Source organism: Daucus carota, chromosome 9 (assembly GCF_001625215.2).
Source record: "Daucus carota subsp. sativus chromosome 9, DH1 v3.0, whole genome shotgun sequence".
Classification (NCBI taxonomy): Eukaryota; Viridiplantae; Streptophyta; class Magnoliopsida; order Apiales; family Apiaceae; genus Daucus; species Daucus carota.
Window position 1 is genome coordinate 34,471,711 of NC_030389.2, and position 20,518 is coordinate 34,492,228.

Sequence of the window (20,518 nt, forward strand, 5' to 3'; positions counted from 1 at the left end):
TAATTAATCTCTGATTAATCCTTGTTATTTGAGTTCACTGATTAAATTTGACTTTCGCTTTTTACAACACTACAACAACTTATTAATCATTAATCTGATAGTTAAAATTCTTATTTTTTTCACAAAAAAGAATGAAATTAATTTAGATAATAATATACTACTTTGTTAATATATCATAAATATTCATATCTAATAAATCGCACACATCAAAAAATAAAAATTTAGGCACATAAATTAAAAATACACATATTTATTTATCTTTAAATAACTTTCACCACCTGATAAAAAGAATAAATAACTTTCACCGGCTCTTTTAAAAATAAATAAAAAAATAACTTTCACCGGCAAACAAAAAAGCCACGGCTGTGAGAGCCTCTCCCAGACTCCAACCGTATGTATTAAATCATGAACTACTCAGCTCCAGTTGTGTAAGAAAACACAACAGAATGGGTTCCATAGTAAATGAAACCTCGTCCTTCGTTTCTTACAGGCTGTTAGAAGAAGAAGAGGATAGTTCAAGTCCAAGTGATGCAGTTATATTCGTAGGAATCTCGCTGGTCCTAGGAATCGCATCTCGCCAGTTGCTCAAAGGCACTAGGGTTCCTTACACTGTTGCGCTGCTTATTCTCGGCATCGCTCTTGGATCCATTGGTATATTACTTCCTAATTTTTTATTGATTTTAATGTTTTTTAATAACCCCATGCATTTTGTATTTTATATTGTGATTAGTTGGCTGAAATTGAGTTTACTACTGTTTAGTGATTGAGTTTTGGTGGGATATGAGTAATTATTTAGCAATCACTGTAAAATGATTTTCGGGTTTTAAGCTTATGTTGGTACATAGTGGATTTATTTGGAGTGATTTTTAGTAGGGCGGAAGTGGTGTTTTTGATGTCGATTTTGGTGTGATTTCACCTCAAATGCGACTCATGGAGGCCCTTTTTTTTTTTTTGACGGAGTTGATGATGGGGAAGAGCGAGAATATGAGGGATTAGAGATTAGGCTAAATCAAGTATTGTGGAGCTAAGACTCGTTAGATTTGTTGAAAGTTATTGATGGTTGCTTATTTTATTGATATGACTATTTTAAATTGTGAAATTCGTGCACTTCAAAATTGAAAGTTATTGATGGTTGCTTAAAAGTATGTGCTTAATTAGGCTTCACAAAGGGCACTTCAAAATTGATGTTGATCTTTTATGAATATGTGCAGTATACAACACTGACCTTAACAAGTCAAGCTCGGTATTTGTGAGTATTTTGAGCTTGGCTCGTTAAATAATAAAATTCAACTCAGCAATAATCGAACTGAACTCTAGCTATTAGAGTGCTTTAATATGCCAAGCTGCAGCTTGTAATTACCTGATTCGAGAGCCCCAACGAGCTATTATTTCTTTATTATTTGTATATTATATGTTGTATATGTTTGGATTATTTTGGATCAAAATTTTAATATTTGAGATTTATTTACTTGGTAGCATTTTATCTACTGTATTGTTATATATACTGTTGCAAATCTGTTAATTAGTGGCCGGTGCCAGTTGTCTTCTCCTAAAGTTATAGGTCATTTTTTTTCAGAAATGTCAGATCATTTTTGCAGTAATCCCAAAAAAAATGCAGTGAATTGGTTCATTATTCGTAAATAAATCGTAATATGTTGTTGTTGAGACTCAAATTTTAAACATTCGATACTTAGATTATGTACTACGAACGTACCCAACTACCCATGTTTGGTTATATTAAGCTTACCTGGACTGAGTCTAGCACACACACACACACACACACATATTGTGAGGCTTGGTTTAGCAAAAGTTATAGTTCTTGACCTTACATGAGATGCCAATATATGTATATATATAAGCTTTAACTGCTAATGTGGCTATTATATATCATATGGTGAGCTTTCGTGGATGATCAGTGTGCCACCCAGCTCGTCGTGCTTACAAGTTGAAACTACAAATCTATCAACATATTCATATACATACTTTGGAGGTTCTTTTGGTATCAAACTAAATGAATATTAATATAAATTGTCTTGTAAACTGACTTTACCGCACTTTAGCAGAATAACACAATGTTGCATTAATTTTCTAAATTTGAATGAAATACTCTGCAGAATATGGTACACATCATCACTTGGGAAAGATTGGGGATGGCATCCGGCTTTGTAAGTAAAATGTCAATTTAATTCTAATCATATCTGATAGTATATATAAATGATAAGTTTTTTCCCTCTTCATACAGTTTGTCATCGTACAAACTTATGACTTACCTCTGAGGTGAAATAGTATGCATCTTAATATTATTAGTCTGTAGGGGCAAATATTGATCCTGATCTTCTACTGGCCGTCTTCCTACCCGGCCTTCTATTTGAGAGTTCGTTTTCAATGGAGGTGCACCAAATAAAGGTTTCTTTTCTCTACCATTTATCTGTTTACAAATTGGCATGCTCAAACAGAATACCCATCTTCTAATTAATTCGAAAATAATTGGCATTTGAGTATGTTACAGGCATTTTATTGGTTCTTATACTTGTGTAGTTATGTTGTTACTATTGTGTCACGTCACGTTTCTTCCATAGAAAGTAAGACAGTTGACGTACTCCACTATAATGGTATTTTATGATATAGTCCAAAAGTGTCATTTAGTTGATAACATCATGAAACATGTTGACCACATTACTTAATCTTGGTATAACAATAAAGTTTTAGGAACCATAATGTTTAGGTAACCTAGCTGCTTTCATTTTCATGTTCTTGTTCCTCTTCAAGAGTCGAATGCATGTGATTGAAAATGTCATTCTTCAAAAGTTTTGTTCTGAGAACAAGGAAAAACCTTAGCTGTTGCGCATAATAGTTGTGTGTTCAAACCAAGTAGGTATTTTATTTCTGTCACTGCAGTAACACCTTATTGACATATTTATTACTCTCGAAAATAAGTGTCAAAGAACGTATCTTTGAATCAGCACATTATAAAAATCATTTACTTTCTAACTATCACCTTGTTGCAATGGTATTTGGATGTCATATCTGGTCCTGATGTGTTTGCTTTTCTATGCAAAAGCAATTCCTGGAACTTTACCCTATCATCTGGGTCCAGTCTGTGCCTTGATGCTAATTTATATGGATTAAGGTCAATAATATAGAGTGAAACGCTGCCTCTCTCTTTTCTGCAGAGATGTATGGCACAAATGCTTCTACTTGCTGGGCCAGGTGTACTAATTTCAACCTTCATCCTTGGAAGTGCGATAAAGGTTTGCAGTACTGTGGCTTATGCTGTGCGTTTCTTCATTTCTTTGATGCTGATGTCAAAAGTATATCACTACAGATAATATTTCCATATAATTGGAGCTGGACAACGTCATTGTTGCTTGGAGGACTATTAAGTGCTACTGATCCTGTCGCTGTTGTGGCATTGTTGAAAGATCTTGGTGCAAGTAAAAAACTAAGTACTATAATCGAAGGAGAATCTTTAATGAATGACGGGTATAGAACTTACTGGTCCACTATTATCCTTTCTTTATTTGTAAACATCTTGTATTCTAGTCGCAGGTTGAACAAAGTCATGAGCCACTAAGCCAACATGATTGCACGAATATATGTACTATTTGTTAGATTGCTTATACATATATATGTGATTTGTCTGTTGGCTTTGATTACCTTGCTCTTAGCATATTGCATCTGCTTTAGTTGAAACTTTTTTTCACCTCCAGGACTGCAATTGTAGTATTTCAGCTCTTTTTCCGAATGGCCACAGGATCAAGCTTGAATTGGGCTGCTGTTGTCAAATTTTTGGCTCAAGTTTCACTTGGAGCGTAAGTATACTTGCTCTTAGTACCATTATTAAAATTAAAATAATCTGATCCTCCATTTGTTACTTCAGTGTAGGTATTGGTATTGCTTTTGGCTTAGCATCTGTTTTGTGGCTTGGGTTTATATTCAATGACACTGTGATAGAGATCACACTAACACTCGCAGTGAGCTACATCGCTTACTTCACAGTATGTAACTTTCGAACTTGAAACAGCTTGTGTGCAAAACAAATGCATTCATCTCCTCCATATCATTTATAAACTTAAAGGTCTGAAGGTATCACCCCGTTCCTTTGCCAAATGATGCGAACCTCAAAATATATACAACTTTAAAATAAATGAAACAATAATTATCGGGAATATTTTTCCCATTGATTTAGTAATAGTATAAATTATAGATGGCTGGACATTGATTATAAATGACTGAGATGAATCGGCATTTGTTGGGTGCCTAAAGTAGGTGTCTGTGACGGAGCCGAAATTCTATCAATGTAATTTATTTTCTCTGACACACTTCTGTTAGTAACTTTCTTAAAGCCATCTTACACTCTACTGCATCCCTGTCATAAAGTATAATGTTTAGTCTTTAGATGTGACGTTAACTAAAACCATAGCAGTCTCTTACCTATTTTGTCTTTGATCTATTGTCAGTTTATATTCATATTAAAGCTTTGAATTATCTCTATTAGTGAAGGCTGAAGCTCATGCTCCCTAAAGAAGCAGCAAACTTAAATAAGCACTCTCTTGATATTAAAAACAGAAGACGCCAATCTTGATTTAATAAAAAGAAAATTCAAGATTTCAGTTGTGGCCATTCAAACTTGTGATTTTCAATATTTATGTATGTTTTGTTTCTTATCAATTAGTGGATAAGGGGAGCTTTAACAAAAGGCGGCTATCTTAATAACTACATGGATAATACATATTCGTGTTTCTCCGGAACACCTAGGTAGCTCTCTAGTATCCATTGTCAAGTTCATTGTAGTATGTAAATGCTTCTTTAAGCTTTTATTTGGTATTTAAGTGCGGTGACTTGAATGTTTGATGACTTTGCTATGACATTTGTTTTTCTTCTCTTAATAAGTACATTTCTGAGGAAACTAAAACTTTGTTGTGGATTTCCAGTTCTTTTAATGTTTTTTCCTTTGCTTGCCCATAATAGGCTCAAGAGGGGCTTGATGTTTCTGGTGTTTTGACAGTTATGACACTGGGAATGTAAGTCAGAATGTTTTTTTGAAGTTTCTGTAGGTCTATCTGAAGTCATATCTGAAAGTACATTATTTTCAGGTTCTATGCTGCAGTTGCTAGGACCGCTTTTAAGGGTGAAAGTCAACAAAGCTTGCATCATTTTTGGTATGACTTTCTGCTTTCCATTTTAATTAGCTTTTGACATTAGCTTGAAGAAAAGCCATCAACATACCTAATGGAATACGTAGATCAGAAATCTGATTAAATATTCTATTATTGATTCTATTGAATGCTAAAACTTGACATTTTGTACCAACTTTCTTTTTAATGTTCACCTTATTATGGTCCTTTGTGGACAATTACTTATATTAATCACTCACAAAAGGCAAACTTAGTGCTACATTTTACCAGGCAGTGAACCACATTTTTCTTTACAGTTCCCTAACCAAAAGTGCATAGTTGTATAAAAGTGAATTAAATTTGATACAAGTTTCCACTCTATATATCGGTAAGACCCTGATACTCTATATGTAACATAAGACTAGAAGCCTACATAAAACATTAATCTTGATATTGCTTTTCATCGACAAGTGTTGGCTTAATTATTACATGGTTTTTATGCAAACATTATTATTTGTGGAAAGCTCAATATGGTTTTTTTCCACTCATTCTCCTTTAGAACTAGTGAAAATTGTAAATCACAATAAAAGAGCAAAGGAGTCTAAGCATGTGAGATAAATGGATCCTGGAGTAACAAACCCTCTGAAGGTACATAGGAGAAACTTGTGTCATGTTTTAATAAACTCTTCAACTTGTTTAATAATTTAATCAAAATTGAAATTGTGGAGATGTAATCTGTAGTTCTGTACTCACTTGACTGTATCTTACTAAATTATCAACTAGCCCATCATCTCAAGTCGAAAACTGCAAACAAGGCAGTTTTCAGAGTTACTGGCGAAGCTTACGCAAGGTGTAAACATGGACTTGATGCATCTTATATACTCCCTGCATTATGAAATATAAGGTCTTCTAGTTCTTCTGCTATGCCGAACTGCACAATTCAAACAAGGTCTTTCTATATTGCAGACTTGCATTATTTTAATTAAATATAGTTACAGTCAACTACATTTGTTTTTAATTAAATATCGTCACAGCCAACTAAATGTAACAACCCTTTGGCTAGCTCAACTATAAAATAGAACAAAATCCCTATTATGTGGTTGTTCTAGAACTTGTGTTTTCTGTGAATGCTCGTACTAAATATGCTTAAGTGTGTAATGTTTACTTCTTATAAATTCAACTTGGCCATAATAAATTTTCCTGGGTACTGATTTCAGGGAAATGGTTGCTTATATTGCCAACACGTTGATATTCATCCTAAGGTAAACTATATATGTGATTTTCAATCTGTTTCTTCTCTTGCATTGATATTCAACAATCGTCTTGTATATCCGATTTTCGATCCATTTCTCCTCTCTCTCGCCCACCCGCCTTCCAATCTTTTGTAGTCTATTAACAGAATATTCTTCAAGATCAATTAGCCATGCACTATGCAAAACCTTTTCCACATTGCAGATTTTTTCTAAGCCGGTCCGGAAAGAGGGAAATTATTTACTTGCTAGCTACGCTCTTTTCCAACTATATAATGTTATATGTATAGTTAATGTTATTTAAGGGCAATTATGGGTGTGTTTGGATTTTGGAAGGCCTATATCCCTCGGATATAGACTTAATTTGGATGTTTATTCCCATCCAATCACACCCAAAATTACAATAACAGTTTTATTGATTGTCATGATGTCATGATCAGAGTGGTACACAATAAATTTACCTCAGTGACATAGAACCAATACTTTTTGAAGGGTGAAAATCTGTAATGATGTCATGATCAGAGTGGTACACAATTAATTTACCTCAGTGACATAGAACCAATACTTTTTGAAGGGTGAAAATCTGTAATCTTTTGATGACACTTTTAAATCTATGGTACTTATTAGTACTTAAATGACACTTTTTGACAATACTTTTCTCACACTTAATAATAATAGTCACAGGTATACTAATGTGAAGATGAATAACTAACAAGTTCTCATGGAACATAGCAGAGTAACATGGTTTGAACGCAAGTTTGTAGTATTACCCTAAATTACATTGTATAACCATGCAATACATAAGCACAAAAGATAATTTGGTGTTAAGAATCCCCAGTATTGCCGATAAGTTGATAACAATTTACTCTCTCTGTCCCATTCAATTGTATACGTTACTTTTTGGTACGCTTTTTAAGACTCCTTTAAAGTATAGCTCTATAATAGTTTTAAAAGTTTTCTTTTTATGAATAAAAGTTTGATGTTTAAACTCTTATTCAAAAAAGAAAATTTTTAATAAAATGTTATGGAAATATAATTTATAGGAGCCTCGAAATGCGTGCAAACAGTGAACGTATATAAATCATCGGGACGAAAGGAGTAGACAACTTGGTGAATACCAGTTTTAGTAGCAGAGTTTATGGGACGCTCATGCAAAAAGCCCCAGTGTAAGAGCAAATAAGTCCATGAAGTTTTAAAGAGTATAGCGGTTATTGTGTATTTTTAAATCAAGGTTAAAAAAATTGTAATATTTTACACATAATAATATATTAAATATGTATTTTATTATATTATAAAATATTTAGTTACACTTTAAAAAGTTTTTCTCCAGATCTAGCAATTAAAATAATATTTGTTTAAATTATGTTCCCACATATGTTTAAATTTAAATATATTTATTAACAATAAAATATAATGTTGATAGCTTGTGAACAGACTTAAGTTTGTTATAGTCAAATTTTGACAAAAAAATTATCAAATACATTTTTATGCTACCTTATTAATAAATTACATGTTATGATTTTCCATTAGAAAATCTAATTTCAGTTAGTTACTCCCTCTGTTTCCTTAGGTAGTTTAACTTGGGGAACGAGAGTTTGACACGCATTTTAATGCTCCTAGAAAATATAGTTTCAAATTTTTTTATTTTTTTTTAAAATAAAAATTTGATGTTTGAATTTTTATAAACAAAAAGAAAATCTCAAAAATAAGTTACGGAACTATGTTTTATAAGAGCCTTAAAATGCATGTTGAGCAGTGAAAAAAACTGTAAATAAATGAGAGGGACGGAGGGAGTATAACTTATAAAAAATGTGTGAGATGTTGGTTGACTAACTAAAAGGATTAAATATGGACTATAGATTAATGTGCAAATATAAAAATAAATTATATCATAAACTTAAGTAGATTTGAATTATTCAATCAAGTTTATATGATTTATGAAATTTGAAAATCTTTATAATTATAAATATTGCAAGCACATGAAATCGAATATGCGATATGGAGCACTACCGAGAGATGAATTTTAGTGTTCCAACTTCAACTATTATACCACTGGTTTATTTATGTATAACTAATATTTTATTAATCAACCCAATTAACAATATTTATCACTAGAAAATGTTTTGTTCACCATATCACCCGTTTGAATTATACTATTATTTAGTTTGATTGAATTTCATTATTAGTCAATTTTTAGCTTAAAAATGAGTATATTATATATGATTTAATATAACGTGTAATGTATAAAGTTATATATAAAATTATAAAATTATATATATATATATAATATTATATATTCGGATTTTTTTCGGGTTTCGGGTTCGGATCGGGTTTTAGATTTCGGATCGGTATACTTAATATCCAAATCCAAAAAATGGGGTTCAGTAAATCCAAAATTTCGGGTTTCGGATTGGGTATCCATCGGATCGGACTTTTTTGCCATTCCTATATTTATGGGCCTGTGGCTTTGGTTAAATGAGTCATCTTTTATATTTGAGTGCTTATGTGAGTCATTTTAAACTATAGGAAGTTATAACTCTCACTAAAAAAAAGATAGGGCAAATTTTGTCACTAAATCCAAAATTAAATTGACGTATTAGACTATTACAAAAACAAAACTGTCCTAAATATATGTGATTTTCATAATCATGAGATGTTTATCCATGAAGATACCACTTCCAATATATACATTTTTTATAAATTTTTGAGTATCATATTTGTTGAAAGGTCAATGAACTAGGTTAAAGTTGTATTTGTTTTTGTATACTATGTATAAAAATTCTTCTTCTTTTGGTTTTCTATCTATTTTACAGCGGAGTTGTTATAGCAGAAGGTGTTCTTGGAAACCATAGTATCTTCAAAAGCGAAGGTAGTCCATGTCTTATAGATTCCCGGCCTCATGCATGACCAAAGACATTCAAGACATGGTTTGGTGAAAGTTGCAAAAGTTTATACCTCAGTAGATTCTATAATACTTAATATAGTAATACATTTCTTGACATGAACAGTTGAGACAGTTCTTTGGAGAAAATATTAAGTGAATTCGTCAGCTATGGTCATCAATAGTTTATAAGTAAATGTTGAATCACTTTAAACCATAAGGAGATTGAAATAAGCCTTCTTTTTTTTTTTTTTTTCCCTGTGAGTATTAACTTGGTAACCAGTTACCCAAAAAATCTGGCCAAGCTCTCATGACATATCTGGCTTCCGCAATTGTTTCTATCCCTGGGCATAGTTTTTTTTACCTAATTATGTCCCCATAGGAAGAATTTGATTGTAGAGAGGAAGTAGTTAGAAATTTGAGGGCATCAATATATGTACATATGTGTAAACCTTAAACAAGGGTAGTGAAGTCTTCAAATTTATTATATTCTTTTAACTTATATACATTTTTTCTAAATTTAAATGGTTGTTTCAGAATCTGCTTGGGGCTACCTGATTCTCTTGTACTTGTTTGTCCAACTTTCACGAATGGTGGTGGTTGCGGTACTGTATCCTTGTTTAAGATATTTTGGTTATGGTCTGGATCGTAAAGAAGCTACCATTCTTGTCTGGTCTGGTTTGAGGGGAGCAGTAGCACTTTCACTGTCATTGTCAGTCAAGGCAAGTTTTCCTTAAATAAACTCATACTATGATATCTGAGATAGTAAGATATTCTTTAACCTTGTTTGAAAGATAATAATGTACTTCCAATTTATATGGATTATTGAAATTCATGCATGAAACTTACTATTTTATTCGTCGGATTAAGCTTGATATTAAGTTTGTAACATTTTGGGTGTTCCAGCGTTCTAGCGACATCTCATCATATATCAGCCCGGAGACAGGAATTCTGGTATGTTATGAAACTATTCACATAGAAAACACTGTTAATCTTTTAGTCTTAAGCTCAATCATTTATGCCTTTATGGTGTAATAAAGTTGGAAGTCTTATTTTTTAATTGGAAGATGGTTAGCAATTCACCCTAAATGATATGTATTAAGGAATGAATTGCCGTTCGCAATTTCTTACTTTCTCAAGATGCACACCCTAAATTCTTTGTGCCTAAGAAAGGTCTAGGTGATGTGTAGTTTATAAACTAAAATGATTATCTGGATCTACAGATGAGTAGTGGAGTATTTGCCTCTTTGGTCCTCAACATATATTTTGTTCAGATTTTACTTTTGCGGTTCCTTAAACTTCATCTCTTTTACCACAAATTTCTTACTTGGTACATATGTGATATGCTACATTAGACATTAAAATAATTTATCCAATGGTTCTATCCCTTAAAAAAGTACATCCATCTGGGCCAACTTTTCAAGCAAGAGCTGATTCTTCTGGCTTAGTGCGACAGTGCAACTTGAAGTTGTGGTTTCTTGTTCCTTTTTAAATCAGATTTTCTCTCATCGAATTTAAAATTTTCAAGTTTTGGTTTTCTCATCTGTATCTACTGGTTTCGATGTTTTTATATTCACAATTTGTTATAGATGTTAGGGTGACTGTACACTTGCGTTGCGCGAAGTGCAGAATACTTGGGGTTACCCATCGGTACTCTGAACTAGACACTGGCATTTAGTGTATAAAAAGCAATAGGTCAAACTAACTTATACTCTAATCTATTTGAGTTGCTGGCTCAGGCATTTGCTAATGTGCTTCAGACATGGTAAACCTGTACACATGCATGACTGCTCAAATACCTCGAAGATCTAGAGTTTGCAATTAAAACAAAAATGAGTCCAAAGTGTCAAATTTTAATTCATGGCGGCAAATTTTATTTCATGTTACCTGGATTAGGGTCGAAGCGTCTAGCATTGTTTACATACTTACTTGTCTTCTGCTTCCCTTCCACTGTCTTATAACAGGACTTGTATGTTTTACTATTGCAGTTTGTGTTCTTTACTGGAGGAATTGTTTTTCTTACACTTATCTTGAATGGATCGACGACACAGTTCATTTTACATTATTTAGATCTGGACAAAATGTCAGCAGCTAAGGTAAGGTGATCAATAACCTAAAAAGGGTTTAAACTGCATTATATCATGTTCACTTTGGTCTGATTCACTGTTGAGACATGTGACCATTAACTGCTTCAGACCTGGGTGAAAATGTAGTTCAATAGAAAAGCCTATTTGCCTAACTAATCCTCACAAAGTAAATTGAGTGGATGGTTAATTTAATAATGTAGCAGCTTATCTGTGTAACAATTATATGTTAAGCCAGCTGCGCAAAAGCAGAGACGGTAAGGGACAGCCTCAAAAAACTTCTTTATTGTAGTAGATTACCAGCTCTGCATAGTTATTTGGTTTATGTAGCTTTTCTTGGGAAGGACATTGCTTTAAAATCTAAGTTTAGTGAACCCTTATGCTCTGATCTGTTTAGTAACCATGTTCTTACTAGCAGGCTCTTTCTCCCCTGACAGCTCATCAGCTTATTCTATTTTATATTTCAAGAAATTTTAGTGTTTCACGTTTAACAATCCATTCTCTTAAAACTCTCACGCTGTCAGATATTAGCAGACTGAAAAGACTAGATTAACATTATCTGACATTGTGTTGCCATTCCCTATCATTATTTTATTATTTATTCTTATAATTTTGAAAGAACAAGCAGCATTATCTTTCTGGGTTGGGAGACCATTACGATCCCAAGTTGACTGCACTGTAGGACTTGGGCATGGGTAAGGTGCATGCACTGTAGGACACGGCCCTGGGTAAGTTGGGGAAAGGGTTTCAAATCAATTTAAGGAATTAATGTCAAGGAATATTTTGCCATAAATTGATGCCTTTATCATTGTAAGTAGTAGATGCCTATGATTCGATTGGCCACCAACTTCCAATTTTTCGGGAACGTCTTAATAATTATAGAGGCCATGTTTTAGAATGAAATTTTGGCCCTAATTAAAAAAAAAATAAAAATATATATATATATATATATATATATATATAGAGAGAGAGAGAGAGAGAGAGAGAGAGAGAGAGAGAGTCGTACTACACTACAAACCACTTTTAGAATACAAACTAAAAACTAAATATGGTATGCAAATTGATCGTTTGGAGATATAGAAAATATGGTGAAGTCGGAGTTAAAAAACGTTTACCAATTAACAGGAAAAATCATTTTAAAATGGGGGGAACATGTGGGATTGTGTGCGGAAGGATGCACTAAACTAGTGTGGGTGCCCCTGGCGGGGCCATTAGATCAGATTGATCTAAGGGTCTGTATTGGTTCCTAGTTTTTATTTTAAATTTAGTTTGTATTCGATCAAAAGCGTATATATATATATATATATATATATATATATATATATATATATATTCAAAAATATAATTTTATGTGAGATAAATATTCAAATAAAACAACAAATCAAAATTTCAAAATCTTTTGTTTCCCAAAGATGATGAATATAAAGAGGCATGAGACAAGGATAGTAGTTATCAAGTAACTGAAGATTAATTGTAGAGAGAGGAATAGATACATACATCTGTGCAAAATGTATTATCTTGACAGAGAAACCAAATAATGAAATGAATATCAGATTATCTAAATAACTGCATTGGGCCTGAAATTGTTTTTTCTTTTTCCGCTGTGGGGGTGGGGTTGATCGTGAATTTGGGGCGTCTTGTTGCACATTTTATTACCCGCCCTGCCATTTGCCGGGTGTTGGCCCCATGGCCCCCATATGTCACTTTCTAGGGGAGTAATGACCTGAATGCCCTGTGCTATAGGTCTTGTTGCAGATTTTATTACCCGCCCTGCCATTTGTCGGGTGTTGGCCCCATATGTCATTTTCTAGGGGGTAATGACCTGAATGTCACGATTCTGAAATATGGCCCCAAATGTTAGTTCAAAACATGACTTTATCTGATGTTAAAAAAAACGCAACTTCGTCTTGTGTTTATTTTTATATCTTAAAAAAGATAATCAGAACGCAACGTCAAGTGGTGTTTTAAGATGTGAAAGCACAACTTCGTCCTGTGTTCTGCTTAATAGAATATTTTTTTATTTTAAAAGCGTATATTGACATATTGTTTCTATCTGATAAGCTGCTGGGTTCAAGATGGAAACGTAACTTCGTGTCATGTTTTGATTAAAGATGAAATCGCAACTTTAAGTTGTGTTTTGGAGTGATAGTGAGGGCCTTATTCTTATATAGTGACATTTGGGGTATTATGTATTAAAATAGTGACATTGAGGGCCTTTTCTCCCATTGTCATGGTTAATAATTTCAGCTCTTACGAGAGTCGCAACCAGTTTGTGGACGTGTGCTTGTTTACCAGCTGACTACAAGGCAAGCTTGAACTTGCTTTCTTTTTTGAGTTTTTACGTTTCTCATCCTGTGTTCAGTTTCAGCTGCATGATCATAACTAATACAAAAAAGAACCCACAAGCCACAGAGGTCTTTTGATCATATGCATTATGCACAGAACCAAGATAAAATAATAGAAACAATATATGATCAAGAATGATATAATTCGATTTCGTCAGATAATGAAACAACCAAAGACAAAATGATTCTATACTCTATATTAAAGGTGGTTTTTTATGGTATTTCATTGTACCAAATTTGGTTTCATCCCCCTAAAATTCCATGTTTTATTAAATAAAAAATTGTGTAGACACGTGTCAAACAGGTCGACACTTGGTTTATAACTTACGGGCTAGTATATAACTATTTAGCGAAACATGATAATACAATGGTAATTTCATTAAATTAAAACTTAATAAGTTTGGTTTGACTACTAACTGTAATTTTAGTTGGCAACGTCTCAAGCTTTAGAGTAGGTGAAGTTCTTGTCAAGATTCATGTTTCATCTACTAAATATTTTCTCGTTATATAGCATTTTGTTTTGATTGAGAGTTTACAAAATCTCTAATGGGCATTCTGTATCTCTAACTATGCTATATTTGTACTCGTGTTTTGTGGTAGTGGAGAATATTAAAGTACACAAAATATGAAATGATGAACAAAGCATTAGAGGCATTTGGTGATCTTGGTGATGACGAGGAACTAGGACCTGTTGACTGGCCTACAGTTAAAAAATATATTGCAAGTCTAACTGATGTAGAGGGAGAGCAAGTCCATCCTCATACACAGTCCCAGACTGATGATAAGCTAGATTCTATGAATCTTAAGGATATACGCATACGTTTCTTGAATGGTTAGATTCCTTCTTACTTTTTTCCTTTTGTCTATGTTTGTGTAATATTATTAATTAAGTGCCTTCTTTTAAAACCTCGAGTTTTTGAAAGATAGCCATCCAACAGAGAGGTAAAAATTAAAACTCCGGTTTTCCCCATCTTGTTTGCCACTATGTATTGAATTCAAGTTTTGGAACTCTTCAGGACAGAGGTTAGGTGTGTCGGGTGGTGTCACACCCCCAAACTTTGGAACTTTTATAAAATTAGTCTTATAAATTGTCTTAGTTTCTTATTATTGTAAATAAAACCTGAAATTTACTATCTCCCCCTCCCAAAATTTGTATAAATGTGAATTATATTTGAACATCTTGATAAAATGGATTGGCACAAAAAATTATGAAATTAAAATAACATGTAAAACACATTCTTCTACTTTTCGAGTTTTATATATTCATAAATAATATATACTCCCTCTGTCCCCCTAGGTAGTTTACCTTGAGGGACGAGAGTTTGGCACGCATTTTGATGCTTCTAGAAAACATAGTTTTGTAACTTATTTTTTATATTTTTTTTTCTTTTGAATGAAAATTTAATGTTTGAATTTTTATACACAAAAGAAAATCTCAAAAATAAATTACGGAACTATGTTTTATAAGAGCCTTAAAATGCGTGTCGAGCGGTGAAAAAAAACTATAAAGAAATGAGAGGGACGGAGGGAGTAGTACAATTTTAAAATTTATAATATCGATATGGCCCTCCCTCTCAATGTTATTATTGACTCATCCGTGCTACCCTTGTCCGCTCCTTTCCGAAGTAGTTTTTCAAGTGAGGAGCTTAAAAAACTCCAATCCAACTCTAAGGAACACACTTTACTAATTTTAGAGCATTATAATGTACAAGTGCTCTCCAATTCAACTTTAAAACTAGCATCATTTTGGTGCAAGTAAATAGTGTTACACCAAATTTGGCAATACTATTCATTTAGGGTAGTTTTTACATCAAGTTTTAGGTTTTTAAAATTTCAATTATACCGTAGTACTCATTAATTGCAATTAATTCAAGCTGATGATGTCTTAACAAGATTATTTCTTTTCTTAATAGATTTGTAATTGCTTATGTAATTAGTATAAACTAATCTATAATCCTATTGGTTTTATAAAATAAATTGATTTATAGCGAATTAGTTTTAATAAATTGTAGGCCTTACCATTAGTAATATTTCTCAGATGTTGTGCCATTTTGGTATATGGGAATAGTGGAACTCTTACCCAAAATAGTGAATTTTTTATTATAAGCCGAGGCACAGAAGGTACTAAATTGTTGTGTTTATGTATCAGTATGCTCTCTCTTCACACTGGCAAAGGACACTTTTTATCAAATGTTAGTTTTGAAAAAATTTAAAGGGTATATTGAATATTGCATTACAAGGAAACCAAGGGATATCATTCTTTTGTGATATGTATATACTTATGCTGTCTTCTATACTTCATAATCACAATAATACAGTGAAACATATTAATCTGTGAAGTTTTTATGTACAATTTCGAAAAAGTGTTAAAATAAATGTGTGCATGGGAGTAATGGTATTCTATACAATATATCTCTGTTTTTTGTTTGGCGTCTAGCCTATAGTGCAAGGCAAGCAAGGAATATGTATGTTGTAAGGACACATGGTTTATTCAGCTCACTTTTTTTTTTAATTCTCATGACTCGTTTTGTTTCTGATATGAAGACCCTTTCAATATAGGTGTGCAAGCTGCTTATTGGGGTATGCTAGAAGAGGGAAGAATAACACAAACTATAGCAAATCTTATGATGCAATCTGTTGATGAAGCATTGGACTTGGTATCCCAAGAGCCTCTATGTGACTGGAAAGGATTGAAGGCAAATGTACATTTTCCATCCTATTACAAGTTTCTCCAGACAGGATTGTTCCCGCAGAAACTTGTTACGTATTTCACTGCTGAAAGATTAGAATCAGCATGCTACATTTGTGCTGCGTTTCTACGCGCCCACAGAATTGCACGTCGGCAGCTACATGAATTTATTGGTAAAATCTTTATACAAGGGTCTGTAAATGCTTTTGTTATTTGCAATTTCTTACCTATATTTATATTTCATACCTGTATTGATATTTATGAATTCATTTCTCAACCTTCAATTTTTTCCTGCTCCTAATATTTCGCAGAAAAACATACTTTATACAGTTTTATTTGGAGAAACATATCCTGATTTCTGAGTTTTAAAAATCAGTATGACACTTTTACTATATATTCAATTTTTTCCCATTCTAAACTGCAAATTTCTGCACTGACCAACATACCATGTGTTCCAAACTAGTTTAGTTTAAACTATGTAAGTATTCAAACTCAGATAAATATTTGTTGTCTTTCTGATGATTTAATTAAATAATATCCATATACTTTGTGAGAAACACATTTAATAATTACTGTATTGATAAAGTATTCCTGCTGAAATTATATTTTCTTTAACTAACTTGACATCAAATTTTTTCTGTCGTCTATCTGTTAGGTGATAGTGAAGTTGCATCTAGTGTTATTGGTGAAAGTGAGATAGAAGGAGAGGACGCGAAGCAATTCCTTGAGGACGTTCGTGTAGCTTTCCCTCAGGTTCTTTGGAGTAACACTATCTTTGATTGCTTTGCTGATTAATATTTTGATTATTCATTTCCATGACATAATACTTGGGCTGAATTATGTGCACAGCAAGTCAGCAACATATTATGCTTAAGGGTAGCTTTGATTTTATCTCTACCTTTTGAGGGCGGGGAGGATTTTTAAATTTTAATGTATATTGCATTTCAGGTTCTGCGTGTATTGAAAACAAGACAGGTTACATATTCTGTATTAAATCATTTAATTGATTATGTGCAAAATCTTGAGAAGGTTGGATTGCTAGAGAAAAAGGAGATGGTTCATCTTCATGATGCTGTACAGGTATTCTTTAGAAGTGAAACTTTTTTCCAACAAGGATACATACTATGTTGGTCTGCTTGTCCATGTTAATGATTTCACCTTATATGTTTTCATACTTTTCCTTGCTGACATGTCAATTCCACCCTAGATGGACTTGAAGAAGCTCTTAAGAAATCCTCCTCTAGTTAAGATTCCTAAAGCACGTGACCTAGTCAGTCTTAACCCTTTCTTGGGCGCTCTTCCTCCCACAACTCGTGAGTTACTTGTAGGTTCAACTAAAGAGTCAATGAAAGTACGCGGTACAACACTTTACAAGGAGGGATCCCAGCCAAATGGCATCTGGGTTATTTCGAATGGTGTAGTGAAGGTAAAAGCATTATTTACATTGATTTCATGATGAGAGCTACCAAAATCTATCATGTTCTACCTGATGTTTTTACTAGCACCATCACCGTGTTAAGAAAGAATCTTTTCTTGTGGCAGTGGGCGAGCAAGACTATAAAAACTAAGCACTCTTTGCATCCAACATTTACACATGGAAGTTCACTGGGACTGTATGAGGTGTTGAATGAAAAGTCTTACATCTGTGATATGATAACAGACTCTGTGGTTCTCTGTTTCTTTATTGAAGCAGAAAAGATACGTATGCTTCTCAGATCAGATCCAGCAATAGTGGATTTCTTGTGGCAGGTTTGTTCATTACTCAAAAGTCTCAACATATTTGTATGAATGTAGATTAGTTCGGCATCAAGTCTTTTGAACTTGGCTATAAGGTCATATTAAAAGCTTAGTAATCTGTAGAATGTAGAGCTATAAGTAGCAGCTTTGGATTTTTTTATTGTTCTTTCCACTTTCTATTATTAAATGGCAGTTTTTGAATACTTAGTTATCTTATCTCTTCAGGAAAGTGCAATTGTCCTTGCTAAACTCTTGCTTCCACAAATATTTGAGAAAATGCCAATGCAAGAAATCAGAGCTCTTGTTGCTGAGAAGTCAACAATGAGTACCTATATTAGAGGAGAAAGTATTGAACTACCTCCCCATTTCATGGGCTTGTTATTAGAAGGATATATAAAAGGACAAGGGACCCAGGAGGAACTGATAGCATCTCCAGCAGCACTGTTGCCTTGGTATGGTGATATGAGCTTCCGGGGATCAGATGTATCAGGTAAAGCATCTAGTAAGATGTTTGACCAATCCATTAGTATGTTACTGCATTTGATCAAGTACTTTCTTAATGAACAGTGGAAAGAAATGTTATGAGAAAACCTCATGGTTTATAATAATCAGTTTTTAGGGAAAAAGTTTATTTACATTTTTTTATTAATTGAAGTTAAAGTTGTGGCATTTAGATGTGAGCTCTTTGTTTGATTTCCTAATCAAATCTGATTTTGATAGGCATCAAGTCCACCAGCTTTGTGCATCAAGCATCTTGTTATCAAGTGGAGACCAGAGCAAGAGTTATCATGCTTGATTTTGCTGCTTTTGAAGCTAACAGATCCCTTCAGAGAAGGTCGTCTTCTTTGGTTTCACATACAAAAGATCATCCCACTAGATCCTTAAGTAAAGAACATTGTGGTCTCATGAGTTGGCCCGAACAGTTTTACATGCAAACACAACCTAGTGAGCATCGTATAGAAGAGACTGACAAAATTGGTAGCAATCTATCTGTCAGGGCAATGCAGCTAAGCATGTATGGCAGCATGGTATGTATGATAATATCACTATATGAACTGTTTGTTTAAATAGTTGTTTGTGTTTATTCAACTTATTTAGTTGTTTGTGTTTATACAACTTGTATACATGATTTTTTACATTTGCTGGTCTATAGTACTTGTATGAGTAATTACCATGTCTCTTGCAAGACTTGAATTCCTACAATCATTAAAGAAAAGAAATGCCAAGTACAGGACTAAAGCCCTTTGTGTTGGTTGGGAAAGCGTATGGGTCGTTTATCTCAACTTTGTGTAAGTGTTTGTACATCAGACGTAAAGAGACTTCTGAATACACCAATTCCTTGGTCCCAAATTGAAACAAATTTGGAGTTTGTTATACATTCTAAACTCTTTTCATATGCGTCTGTTTTCACCTTTTTGCTTGCTACTTTCAACTAACTTTGTCTGTCTTGACTTCCTAGATTGACAACACCAGACTACATGCACAGAGTTCTCGTGGAAATAATGAGAAGTCGTCTCACAGCTTGTCATATCCAAGAGTTTTATCACCTGAAGGGCAGCCTCTTGTCTATGCCAAGTCAGAAGGGGCTGCTACTTTTGGGAAAATGCCCACTACTGCTACGTCGGGGAAGGTACCTGATGGTAAAACTCCAGTACCGAGTTCTAGCACAACAAAAACTCATGGAATGGATTACTCAAGCGACGAATCTGGCACTGAGGATGAACATATTGTTAGAATTGATTCACCAAGTACATTATCTTTTCCGCAGGTTCAGTAGTCTAATTTTTGGCGTTCTCATGTACATGTGTTCACTAGAGTAGACAGCATATATATAGAATAAGTATCCTAGTGAAAAAAAAAAATGTAATATAAGGCGAGTACGGGATTGTAACATCATGAATGTTACTTTGTTTTGTTTTGGGATATTCTCAGTATCATCATTTGCACAACCGATTTTTGTAACTGATACCACTTATTTTTACTCATGGTACTCTTATACTTGTGCTAATAAAAGGTCAGAGAAATCTTAAAAAGTTTCTAAACAACTTTATCGTATTTTAGCTAATAAACTATTGGGGTGTTGGCCTCGCATCACTATTTAGCAGCAAAAGGTTATTGTTGTCATTTTCTGAAAAAATGCCCCCAAACGTAACTTCAAAACGTAACTTATACAACTTGAAGTCGTATTTTTCTTAGAAAAATCAAAACTCAACTATGTAAAGTTGCATCTGATTGCGGATCATATTTTTACAAATATTTTCAAAAGATAGTAAAATCGCAATTTTTTTAGAAAAAGTGGTAATTTTGATGAATTTCCAATTATTTATTTATATTTTTGGAATATATAATTATAATGATATTTATATCAAAATAGTCATCAATTAAATATTTATTAAGATTTATTTATTGATGTAT

The 20,518-nt window shown here is 33.2% G+C and overlaps 1 protein-coding gene across 1 annotated transcript; it reads left to right on the top strand.

The window, feature by feature from the left end:
* The first annotated feature begins 326 nt into the window (after nt 1–326).
* On the top strand, nt 327–20,052 carry LOC108202256 (sodium/hydrogen exchanger 8). The gene is made up of 23 exons (XM_017370647.2): nt 327–651; nt 2,115–2,165; nt 2,315–2,406; nt 3,174–3,251; nt 3,326–3,483; nt 3,711–3,812; nt 3,881–3,998; nt 4,972–5,024; nt 5,097–5,162; nt 6,335–6,379; nt 9,181–9,236; nt 9,786–9,970; nt 10,155–10,202; nt 11,237–11,344; nt 14,278–14,509; nt 16,237–16,539; nt 17,022–17,119; nt 17,315–17,446; nt 17,574–17,792; nt 17,909–18,115; nt 18,329–18,593; nt 18,824–19,131; nt 19,563–20,052. Exons 1-23 carry the CDS (start codon nt 447–449, stop codon nt 19,878–19,880), a joined length of 3,447 nt encoding a protein of 1,148 aa, XP_017226136.1. The 5' UTR covers nt 327–446; the 3' UTR covers nt 19,881–20,052.
* The last annotated feature ends 466 nt before the right edge of the window (nt 20,053–20,518 follow it).